Genomic DNA, 12,500 nt, shown 5'->3' on the forward strand with positions numbered 1-12,500 from the left:
ACAGCCAAGATTGGTGTCACGCTTACAAATTAGTATTTGGATACAATTTTTTTAGTCACAGACACCACAACAGCACAAGAACAGTGTTACCAGGTGAGCTCTATTAACCATGTTTCCACTGTGTGAACTTCATCCACAAGTAATATCTTGGAGTCGTGTAAACTGCCAAACTGTAAGGCTTTCTTCCATCAGTCACTGAGCCACTGTTCAGCACTCCCATGCTAAGATGATCTTCGATGTCTTTGTTTGTTTCATCACTTTCACCAAAGACCACTGGGCATAAACCACAATTCAGCCTCAGCAACCTTACAATGCAGACCACAAAAGATTTTGTTTCCTTTCTCTTCTTTAGTGCAAGCACACCTCCAGGATAATCTGATAGATTAAACTTTGTAGGAAAAACAGATTAAGCGACGGATAAATTCAACTTGCTCTGTCTTGCGAGACTTTACTGACAAAGTATTAAAATAAAATAAATGTTTTATGTTAGTTTCATTTGAAAATTTGTGGCAACACTAGAAAGGTTTCTTGGAAATGATTCCTAATTCCAGAATTCAGAGACTATGTCATATTTCTATGTCAGTGTGGCTCATCACAGCTGAACATACCGACATGGTTTGATATTCCTGATGCACTCGAATTAATGCAGTACTTTTTTCTTAAAAACCAATTGAACATTCGGTATTTAGTTAATAATCTTATGGCTTCTCTACAGTTGTATCTACCGACATTCATGTTTGTGAGGACAGTGTAGATTTGTGGATGGGTGATTTAGAGATATTTCATACTCTGATAGATTTAAATTCTTTTTTAAACCCACAGGAGGAATAGGTAAATAATTATTGTACTTGCACATTCAAACTAGTTGTTAGACACAATCAACTTTCCCTGCCTTGAGAGACTATGCCAAGAATAAAAACTGTTAAAAAAAATGATCTCGAGATACACATAGAGATGATGCATTGTACTGTTTTGCCCAGAGGACCTGTGGTTTTTGCTACAAGTTTTATGTTCATGTCTCAATCCACTTGCTTTTTGAAAACCATAATATAACAGTACATAGAATTAAATTTTGAGATGTTCTGTCAAGTATATTAATTTTATAGATCCCCCCAACATTAGGAGACAGGCTCTCATAATAACAGTCCTTGGGTTTGACCCCAACTCAGTTTACCAAACGCTCATGTACATACTTATCCACGAAAAATAATTCTCTAAGGGATGTAGCCCTTTCAATATCATTTTATTTCATAATAACAATATGTTTGTAAATGAGGTTTAATGTGATGCTTATATAAATGGTATCATAAAAATTCAGAGTTCATTAGCTATTGTCTCATAGTTTATGAAATTTCTTCTCAGTTGTCTCATGAACTGTTGATTCATGACTGAGTCCTGATTTGTTTTCTCTCAAAAGCTCTTTTCTAGATTGGATTTGTGTACTTGATCTAGCCTACCTGATTAACAGTGTACTTTGAATAGGGCTTACTATATCTAACCTGTCAGTTAAGCCTTGGTAAGGGAGTTTCCTTTTTTTCTTTACCTACATTGAAGAAAAGGGGTCTCTTTTACACTCTACATGCATATACAGCACTGTATGTACATTATGTTTTGACATTACATCCATAGTTATCATAATACTTAATAGAGGTATTTAAAATATTTATTCCAACTGAATTTAAGTTTTTGATGAAATACAGTTTAGCTCTTCTCTCACCCCCCCCCCCCCCCCCCCCCCCTCTACACACCTCTGGCAATTAAAGACATAAACCCATTCTACAATCTATTTGGCTAAGTTAGAGTTATGGCTTCACTGTATCTATACTTGATAAAGATCCTTTGTCACAGTCCCGCAGTTCAACCTATGATGTGACTCGGATGGGAGGAAGGAAGGGTGGAGGAATTTGATTGTCAACTCTCAGTATTTACCTGGTTTGTGTAAATACCATCATGATATTAAATAATATTAAACCTTGCTGTAGTTACATGCAATTACTGGTATTTAAGGCAATATTAAATTCCCCGTTTATATTTTACATTTCAGTGATCAGCAACTTCATAGATTCCTTTCCACTCTTTAAGCTTATCTCTTGACCATTGGAAAAAATCTCTGTAATCAAGGTCCAAGATATTTGATTTAAACTTTGCAAATGATGGATACCCAGACCTTCCAGGCAGTTTCTCAAAAACCTTTCCCTTAAGCAAATCATTTACAATAATTTCAACTGCTTCCTCTGGGTTTTTGCTGCCATGATGTCCACTTCTTTTAACCTTTGAACAGTCGTCATAGATCCCCTTCATTACATCATTAAGTGGCACAACTGACTGAGCCGCACGCTGCAGTGATGAATTGGTCATGTTGCCTCCCATCCCTTTACCTAGACGTTTTAACAAAAGATTTAAGTGTTCCATAAACAAATCTAGTGGAATGTTTCCTCCCTTCTTGCCCATGGAATTGATGAACCTGTTAACTACTAGACAGAGTGACTCCTCCTCAGAAAGCACTGCACGGATTAACACAAAAAATAACAGAAGAGCATAAGCATACTTGGTATGCTTAAACTTGTATGCAAATAAAAGTACAAACTTATAACAATTGACAAGTCTAAAGCCATCGCCTTCCTTTATGGCATCTACGATATCCATAAAAAGCAATCCTAGTTGCAGTCTGGCATTGTGGTAATTAAAAATTCTATCACTTTCACTCTGGGAGTCTTCACTGAATTGGTCCTCAGGTTGAGTATCACTGGCTACTTCTAGGTCAGGATGCTACACACTTTCATGCCTGTAGGTAATATCAAAGAACATGAAGTTCATTTGCCTTTTATACATTTTTGAAAGCATTTGAAGAATTAGACAATACTGTAAGAGAGTCAATGGGTTGAAGGTGAAAATTGTCTCCAAGGGTGTATACTTCACCTCTTCCTTGTTGCATTTGTAGCAAAGACAAGAGAACATGGTCCTCGACACTTGTAGTAACCATACTTGTCTCTGTTGTTATCACCTCCATCATTGATAATCAAGCCATGTCGTTCTTGTTCATGCCTAATTTATCATAAAAATTACTGGGCATTAAATTAATTTTAATTTCCATTTTAAAATGCAAAAATTATTGGAAGTCTCAAACCCTCAGGAATGGCTTTAAATTCCCCAAAGATTAAATGAAGCAAAAATGTATGTTGCAATAATCTTTTTGCAATAATCTTTTTAGCACAATCAATTTTCCATTAGTGGACTGTATTGAGGTCAGTACCTTACTCTTGTGGAATGAAGTGGAAACTGCATACCACACATCGCATCTCTACAAGAAAATCCTTGCTTGTATGCTTCATCTAACATGATGACATTCTCTGAGACATTAGTTCCTAAGAACACTCCATCTAAAAAGGTCTGTGTCTCTTTGTAGAGCCATTCTCGTTTCATCTGCAAATCCCAGTTGGTTGTGTCTGGAATGGGTCTCTTACTAGGAGATCCTACCAAAAAAATTGTTGATGAAAAAAAATGTACGTGTTAAAAAATATATTAATAACATTAAAATTTTTTAGTACATATTCAGTATATTTAGTCAGTACCAGTGCTATTTTGCTGTACCAGAGCCATGCAGTCAATATAATGTCATGAAGCTTTATGTAATAATAATTATAGCTTAAATTGGATTTATTAAGTGTCAATGTCGGCTTTAAATAATTTATTGTCATGACTTATCAAGAAACTTACTGTTTGAATGCATTATTAAAAGAACTTTGAAGAATACCTTCCATATCAGTCATGCCAGAAAATAGCATCCACTTTGTAATAATATGGGCCTCAGTTTCACGATCAATGAAATCTTTGAAAGCATTGTAATCCTCTTCAGGACCCCTTTTAGCATTGCTCTTCCCTGTTCGATTCATTGATGCGCAGGAGGTGCCCATCTCAGCAGCTGAACCTTCCTTAAAGAACAGCTGCTTGAAGATCTGAATACACAGTAACAATATTGCTTAAAGAAAACATTAAAATAACATCAAACTCTTTCTAGGTTAATCATACAGGCTCCAATCTCATATATGATTGTTTATTTTGTATTATTATACAGCTGCCAAAAAACAATATAAATTAATGATATTCATAGCAACCTTATTTGTTATGTGTTTAAAATATAACCTATGCCTTGATAACGCAGGAATTGTTTTGTCTTGTTTTCATAAATTTTATTGTTAACATTAATTTTTTGAATACAAACATACCCCAAGAAACATCTTCTTTAAGTGCCAGTCAGCAAAGGCTGGTGTTATTCCTTCTAGGCGCTCTGATGGAGATTCAGCTAGTGTATTTGCCCACTGGCAATTCCGAGCTCGTTCCTCTGTTAATTGGTCTCCATCAAAGATCACCTTTTGCAAGATCTTGCTCTCACCACCATTAGAAGTCACTGTTGGAACATATTTGGACTGGAGGGCTTCCATTATTTGAGCCATCTCTCCAGCTTTGTTGGGGTTTAGAAATTGCAGACCAAGTGGACACTGATAATTATTTGTAAAAGATATATATATACATATAGTCAGTACAATCACACCTTAATACATGACAACTAACCTAAAGCCATTTGCATTTCACAGCTGTGTGGGAGGGAGGAGGTAGCTTAGTTGTAGAAGGTAAAAGGTCTCATTTTTTCTAGCCTGAATCAGTTTCTTTTTGCAACCCTTTCTTGTTGTCCACCAGAGAGCAGTATCTTCAATAAAAAGGTCCTTTTATACAAGTATTAGCGACTGACAGATAAAGTATAATAAATGCAAGTATGGAAGAAGGTCTATACCTTATTCATTTATAAGGGATTGTAGTGTGAAGTATAGCTCAGAGGGTAGGAAAAAAATTCTGGTGAAAGAAGAAGTGACTTATTTGACCTCTGATATTATTATTATTATTTCTTGACCTCACAATAATTGTCAAAAACATACCACTTCTGATTTTTCCTGCATCTCTCTAGAGTACTGGTGTGGAATGTGGTATATAGAAGCCCCCTTGAATTTGCTGTAGGGTTTTAGGTACTTTAAAATGACCCTTGGGATTATGCTTGTTAAATCAGAAGCTATCGCCTCCTGCACTTCAGGCGTTGGTAGGAACTCTCGCATTTCGATCTCATCTATGCTTTTTTGTGGTTCTTTGTTGTCCATACCATTGGCAACAACCCTGTCTTTAACAGCATAGGCATGGAAATAATGTAGTGACTTGTTTGTCTGGGACTTGGTCTGGTACCTTGCCTTCACTTCTAGATCCCAGTTATCACCCACAATCCTGCATGAGAACATGAAGATATGAGAAAGAAATATCAGAAAAAAAATGTGTTGAATAAATTGTAACAAAATAAGTGCCCGTAAAATGAATTAGTTTGCTAATAATAAAATTCATTCTCAGTTAAAACAGTTATGTTTAATTTTAGAACTCACTAACATAATATGTAGGGCAGGGAGGGTTGTGTCAACCAAAGAGAAGCAGAGCTTGTAAGGTGTCAACATAAGGAGTGTACTATTGTTCACTGACGCAGCATAATCAAGTCTAATAGGGTCATTCCTGCCTTGCATTCAAGCCCTCTCTGCAAGTTACCTGCTTTCCTACAGAATAGTCAGCAGAAAGAGAAATACAAAAGTGTAAAAATGTGAGAATAAATTTATCCCCTGACTCATGTTGTTCAGGCTAAATGAAAATGTCGGTCTGTTTCACTGTGCCCAGAAGATGTTTCATTTGCCATCGCCCGACCAACCTATCTTTTAGAAAATAGGAAAAAATCATGTGAAAATACCGGTAACTCAGGACAATAAGAGTACATCCTTTGGTTTTCCGTATTTAAAGTGAACACTGTTTTCTTGCAATGCTTTTTAAAGCAGTTACAGTTTACGAACTATTTCTTTCTTAAAACGAGCTTTCCAAAAAGTTTAAACAGATTCATCCCGCGAATATCTATGCGGACATTTTATATCTTTCTTTCTTGTTTGCCCTACCGACCGACGCACTTTTTTCTTTGAGACGGATGGATGAATAACAAAACATTGTTTGGGCGTGGCCTAAAATACCAAAAAATCAATGAAACCATACGAACTATCGCTATGTTCGAAAATCACCTGAACTTTGGCAACGGTTTTCCTTTAAGAGTATTTACGGCAGACGCTATATCTGTGTCTTCAAACTGATCAACGGCACATTCTGGCAGCATTTCTTTGCAAGATGTATACACGGCGTCGGAGAAATTCACACAACAAGAAACGGCCTCCCTAGAAAAATCAATCGTGCACACTTCCATGCTATCTTCACTTTGAGAGGTTGTTTCTGAGTGTCTGTTGAGAACTTCTTCTAGGAGAAGAATCTTCTTCTCGCGTGTTACTATCTCATCTTTCCAGTTCGTCGCAGCTTTGTCGAAAGCAAAGCATGCTTTCTTCTGCATGTTTCGCACGGTGTTAGGATGGCTCGCGAGGCCTAGCTTGTTAAAACAGTCCATCTCCTCCTTCTTACAACCTCCAAGCACTAAAATGGTGTTAATTCTAAATGTAAAATAAGAGTTCGGAATCCATGGATTTAGAATGCTTGCAAAGATCAGTGCCTCCTTGTTTTTCGCGTTCTTTACTTTTTTGTTCCTTGGAAATGACGAAGAAACAAGGCAATGCAAGTTGGGTGCTTTTTGTTGGATTTCTGTAATCAAATGGTCATTTCGGAAATCAGCAAGCTTCTCTAACTCCCCTCGGTACTTGTACGTGTTCGTCGGATCTTTTGAGTAGTTCTTTAGTTCTCTCTTTATTTCTTTTCCAATCTCTTCTAACACTTTATCGTGCAGTGGAGAAAATTTAGTGACGCCAACTGCGGCGGCTTTGTAGTTTTTGATTCCTAAGTTTTTTACAAGAAGCTCTTCGTCACCTGTACACTCGTGTTCTATCACCCGACCACTGGAATATGCAATAAATATCTGAAAGATGAAGATAAAGACAAAAATTGATAAACAAAAATAAGTAGAACACGCGCGGGCAATTCTTAGTAAGAGCTTATGTATATATCGATAAACAGTTGACAATATCAGTTCAAATTTGTAAAGCTTCTTTTTGTTGAATATTTCTTAACCTGTATCAGAAGGAAAGAAATTAAATTATTGCGTCCGTTGAAAGAAACGCTAATTGCAAGTAGCTGCAGCTATTAAGCTTAATTTAGAATTTAACTGTCTGGAAAAAGAACCACTTACCTTCACGACGGGCCTGGACGCTGTTTCGTCCTTTTTTGTTACAGGTAAACACATCAAATTCGCTATAGCGCCTTCAAGATTTTCATGCTCAGTCCAATCGGCTTCGAGCTGAAATAAGGATTTCCTTGACCGACCTTTAGGTTCTCTTGGCTCTTGTACTTGTTGTGGAATATCCTTTATTTTCTTGGAGTTCGGTGTCGATCCGCTGGGGGAATTTCCATGGAGCCTCTTAATTCCACCTTCCGTAGACTCCGAATTGCCCTCGTCGATCCTGGCTTTGACAGCACTTTCAAGTTCATGGAACATCGTGCAGCAATTGAAAATTTTTCTTGCACATTTTTTGCAAGCTGATCTGGATTCTTCGCTCGCTGCATTACAAATACCTATCCCAACGCTTCTGAGTAAGTCCGACAACACGATACTGCCGGCAGTGGACGATTTTTTTTCCGTTAACTCTCGATTTCTTGTGGCCTTGCATAACGGCACAGCCCCAGCTGGTAGAATTTCATCACAAAGATAACATTTTTTACTTTTTTTAGCGAGCGCCATCTGAACATCGCCGTGTAATTTTCTTTTCTCTTCCCGTGAGGAACGAGGGATAATACGGAGAGGGCATGATCTCAGGCTACTTTTCCCTTGTGCGGGCAGACGTTTTTCGCGCCTCGTTGAAATGAGATTCCCGCCAATGTACGCATAGCGGCTGACTTCCGGTAAATGCTGATTGGCCCATTAAATTGACAGGTAGAGCTGACGTTTGTTTATTTAATTAGAGGGCGGCTGGCGGCATGTTGAATAAATGTATCAGGCGTTATTTTTTTTTCCTCTCCCCTCGTCCGCCCTTCAAAAAAAAAAAAAAAAAAAAACGCCTGATCGCAGGTTAACTGGAAGCTGGTGGTTGAATTGGTTCGTTCTAAACCCTCTCTCCTTCGCAGAGCCTCTTTGTGTTTTGGGGAGGCTGGGGAGAAAGAAAAAGAAAGCGCGGGGAATGATGGGCCCCCGAGCGCTTTCTATTTTTTCAATTATTGCTATTTTTATAGGGATACCCAGTGGGAGCCTCTGAGGAGGAGAGATGTTGCTATCTTTCTTACGCGGAGCGTTAATTAAAAATTTTGAAAGTGTCGTGTTTGCATTTTGGTAATGATGTAACTTCCCTCGAATCGAGGCCCTTGGTTTTCGTGCATTCATACCGGCGCCTATTAAACGCGTACATCGAACATAACTAAAAATAAAATAAAAAAAACAGTAATCTGTTGATGGTGTAAGTCCGGTTAGATTGTGATGTACATAGTAACCGAAAAATTAACGAAGAGTACTTCTGTCAAACTCTACAAAATATTTCGCTTTCACTCGAATAGGCGCCGCATCCTCCCAGTGTAAACAACAGTGCAGTCCTTGTTGATTTTCCTTATCTTCAACAGCATCAAGCCATTTCTAAGTTGCTTTTAGCCTCTGTTTTAAAGAGAGGCTAAGTGCAAAGCCATTTACAGGAAAACTATTTCTTCTGAAAGGTTTTCCAGTTGGCTTCGTTTTGCCAGTAGTGAGTTTTTGAAACTCGGAAATGGCCTATCAGAAGTGGAAATAGACGCGTAAAAAGTAGCTTTTGTTATGAGCTTTTGTTGCGTTATTTTCTTTGTTGCCGTTTTCGGAGTTTGCAAAGGAAAAGAAAGGAAGACACGTGGTACCGTGCTGTTCACATATGAGAAAATATATTGCAAGCGAGGCCCGCAAACAGAATACGAAGTCGTGTAAGCGCTGCGGCGTTCATTAGAGTTCACGGCTCGAAATTAATTAGATTGCAAACTAACTAACCGTTTAAGACTACCGAGGCGGCTTAATGTGTTTGTGTTTGTAACGCCAACAATCTCGACTTGAATGAATGGAAATTTACATGAGCCAGCCTGTAATTGTCTGCAAACTTTTAAGACGCGTAGATCTGACGCACCACAATTTTTGATAACATGCAGGTCATTTTGTGCTTGATTCCTAGGCAGTATTCAATAAGCGTGCCAATCAATAAACATTTCCAAGGGCTTTTAGGGAAGGGGAAGTCTGGGGTGGGTACTCAATTATTGTTTAGTTAAGGTAAAAAACCACTGCAAAAACTGTGTACGAACAATCTTGCTCAACGTCGGATCCAAAAAGATCGTGATCGGTCAAAATATATAAAATTGAAAACGTTACAGTCAAGAAGACTTTTACATGGACTGATCAAACAACGTGAAATAGAGTTAAGTTGCGATATTTCGACTGGCCAATAGCAGTCTTCATCAGGTTTATTGAGATATCACGAATTTACAGAAATATATATGAAGTAAAATAATGACTGGAAAGTACATAATATGACGTGGTATGGTGTGGCTACTTAAAAAGACAAGATAACAAAAAAATAAAAGATATACTATAAATAGTTACAGTTCATCACGTTTACTGATGTCCAGACGCTCAATTGTCTTAGCTTTATGGATAAGGTGAGCTTCACGTGCTTTCCTGAAAGAATCACGCCCATTTTTAAGTTTTCTGGTCACCACCCATAGAATATACCTCATCTTGTAGAGAAGATCAAAGGCTTTCCACTGAAGGCAAAATCATTTCGCAACATTTCAAAAACTGTGAAGAGGGGTTACATCAAACCCCACCCCCCATCCCCCCCCCCCCCCCCGTTGTACTAAAGTGGGGGTATGAATTTGCGTGTACATCCGATGGTTAATGGTTAATCCTGATAATATAAATTGACACAATTTCTTCCATTTAAGGTTCCTAAACTTTGTTTAGACCTCTGATAAAAGTTCATCTTCAAAATTAGGGATGGTCCACGGGGTACGTCCATGGAGTAGGTCCACAGAGGTGGTCCATGAACCGGGGGTCCATGTTTTGTATACGTCCGGGTTTGGGAACGGAGTCTTTCCCTATTTTGCTTTTAGTTATATTTGAATCAGAATTCGGTTATTTCTGCCAAACAAAAATTGATTGGAAGCGAGAACGCGAAGACCAGAACGAAGGTGGACTGCTGGCCTTCGTCTAACTCGACGTGTTACAGTTAGGGATTAGGGAGTACAACGGCTCATCTTTCTGCTTGCTCGGCACTTTCGAACCGGATGTGATCTTTACTGAGAGGAATGCGGGGTTTTCCCCACAACTGCTTTCAGTTTTGAGAGATTACTCGAGCTGTTCAGCACGAGAAAGAACGGCGACTTTGTTGGTTCCTTCATCACAGTGCCATAGACTGTTAGCCCAGCGATCAGTTTTAAGGGGAAATTGAATTTGTCCAGTATCGGCCGCTTTTACACAGTAAGGTATGTATCCACTCAACAGGGGCACCCAACGACTGCTGTAAAATATCTGTTCGGTGAAGCAAATATTGCGTAGAATTTTCTATCACTTGAGGACGGCTAACAATTTCTAGATAACTGTTCCATTCATGTACAATTTTCGAAGCTTTTCTAATAAATCCCCTACGATTTTCTGAAGTTTAATTTTCACATTTTATTTCCCAATTTAGGCTTTTTTTCTGAGACAAAAAGTAAACCTAAAATTTTCGGACTCAAAAATGTGATGGAGAGAGGAATGAGAAAATGTCTCACTTTAATTTCGTAACACATCAAATTGCATCTAAAACTTTCGGGGAAAAAATACTCAAGCCCTTAAAATTTCGAAAAGACTCAAGTTCCCCTAGGATGACCAAACAGATACAAATGATATAGCGCCACTTAGAATGCATTTCTACAGCTCCAAAAGTACTGGATAGCCTAAAAAGTGTTTTCAATGTCTAGCGGGAAACTGTCGTCGGGTTCCCCTGATTCAAGAATGGTAGCTTATTCTATAACCAGCGCCTTGCTACCATTGTAAATCATACTGGTCTTAGCTTGCAAGAATTTCGCATGTTTTCGGAGCTATACACTCGTTTAACCGTACTGAGTAAGCAGCCGTGGTTTACATGATTTAAGTAACTTGGAAGTTCTGAATCTAATTTCAGCTAGGAAAGCCAACTTGATCACTGAATTCTGAAGAAGCATTATGCGTCTACATGATGACCAGTGGTTCAACTATTGCTACTTTGATACCATTGTGGTCGTGGAAATTCCCAAAGCCCTGCGTCAAACGTTCAAACGCATGTGGAACAAGAAATACGGGCTATTGCATCAGTGGTACGACTCTAATGCAGTGAAAAAATTACTTTGTAACAAAGAAGGTGGCAAACAAAGCATCAAACTTCTCACAAACAAGTCATACGAAAAGTGGGACACTACAGCGCAGTGTAAATTCACCCTCTACGCAAAATCTTTTGCTACACGAGACAGCAAAGGTGACCTTAAAACACTTGATGATTTGTACATAAAACCGCGTGGACCGAATTCTTCTGGACAGTTTCACTCCTCTGTGATTAGCGCGAACGGTAACATCGATGAAACGTATGCACTCGCCATTGATCAGCTAAGACTTCTGAGAAATTGGCGTTCTCATTCTACCAGAGCAGAGATGGATAAGAAAACTTTTGATCGGTTCGTTGAACTGGCTAAGGATGCATTTAAAGCTCTTTCGGTCAACACAGATGACATTGATGCCATTGTGAACGCGACCGGAAGTGCACACGCCGAGGATCAAACTTGTGACATGCGCATTTTTTTTTTTTGACCCATTTGTATGGTTTTGACTTCCAAGTATGGGCGTAAAGTTGGGTGGACCATTCCAAAGTCCACGAACCAAAAAAGGAAATTACTCACTCGTCCTATAAAGATCCCCAAGAAACCGGAGAGTCATGTGAGGAGACAGATCATAACAAACGAGACGACGCCGAAGGCGTTTACGCGGGATTACCGTTATGTTGAATGGCAATGGGAAGTTGAGTAGTGTATGCAACAAATGTGTGCAGGAGAGACGGAGATGTTCTGTTAAGGACTAATACACTAGAAGATGAGTTACACACAAGGGTTCCTTTGTTACTCAAAACAAAACTTACATCAATATTACCACCATATATGTTAGGAGTATGGGATAGTTCACTAAAATTTGCATTCCTTTACTAATGTCCTCAAAAAATGCACTTCCACATTCAACAATAACATGTAATGTATTATACTTCCAATAACTACAGGGCTGCAAGGCTGTGTTCTAGAGAAGATTTAAGAGAGCCCTTCGGGCTCCCTAAGCATTTTCAGCTGGGGTGCCCGGGCCTCCAAGTTGGTTGCCCAAATTAATAAATCAATGAGCTGTTAGTTAATTACTAAAAACAAGACGCTGTGTGAGCGTATATTTGGGCGTGGTCGTACTACGGTTATGATACTTTGAACATGCCTTATTG

The 12,500-nt window shown here is 38.6% G+C and overlaps 1 protein-coding gene across 1 annotated transcript; it reads right to left on the minus strand.

Moving 5' to 3' along the window:
* Positions 1–2,796: 2,796 nt before the first annotated feature.
* Positions 2,797–8,023, minus strand: LOC140927890 (uncharacterized). Its single transcript, XM_073377586.1, has 7 exons — positions 7,202–8,023; positions 6,096–6,931; positions 4,935–5,271; positions 4,227–4,499; positions 3,755–3,956; positions 3,254–3,473; positions 2,797–3,045 (listed from the first exon to the last, which is right to left on the minus strand). Exons 1-7 carry the CDS (start codon positions 7,748–7,750, stop codon positions 2,916–2,918), a joined length of 2,547 nt encoding a protein of 848 aa, XP_073233687.1. The 5' UTR covers positions 7,751–8,023; the 3' UTR covers positions 2,797–2,915.
* Between the last annotated feature and the right edge of the window lie 4,477 nt (positions 8,024–12,500).

The sequence above is a fragment of the Porites lutea genome, chromosome 2 (genome assembly GCF_958299795.1).
Source record: "Porites lutea chromosome 2, jaPorLute2.1, whole genome shotgun sequence".
Taxonomy (NCBI): Eukaryota; Metazoa; Cnidaria; class Anthozoa; order Scleractinia; family Poritidae; genus Porites; species Porites lutea.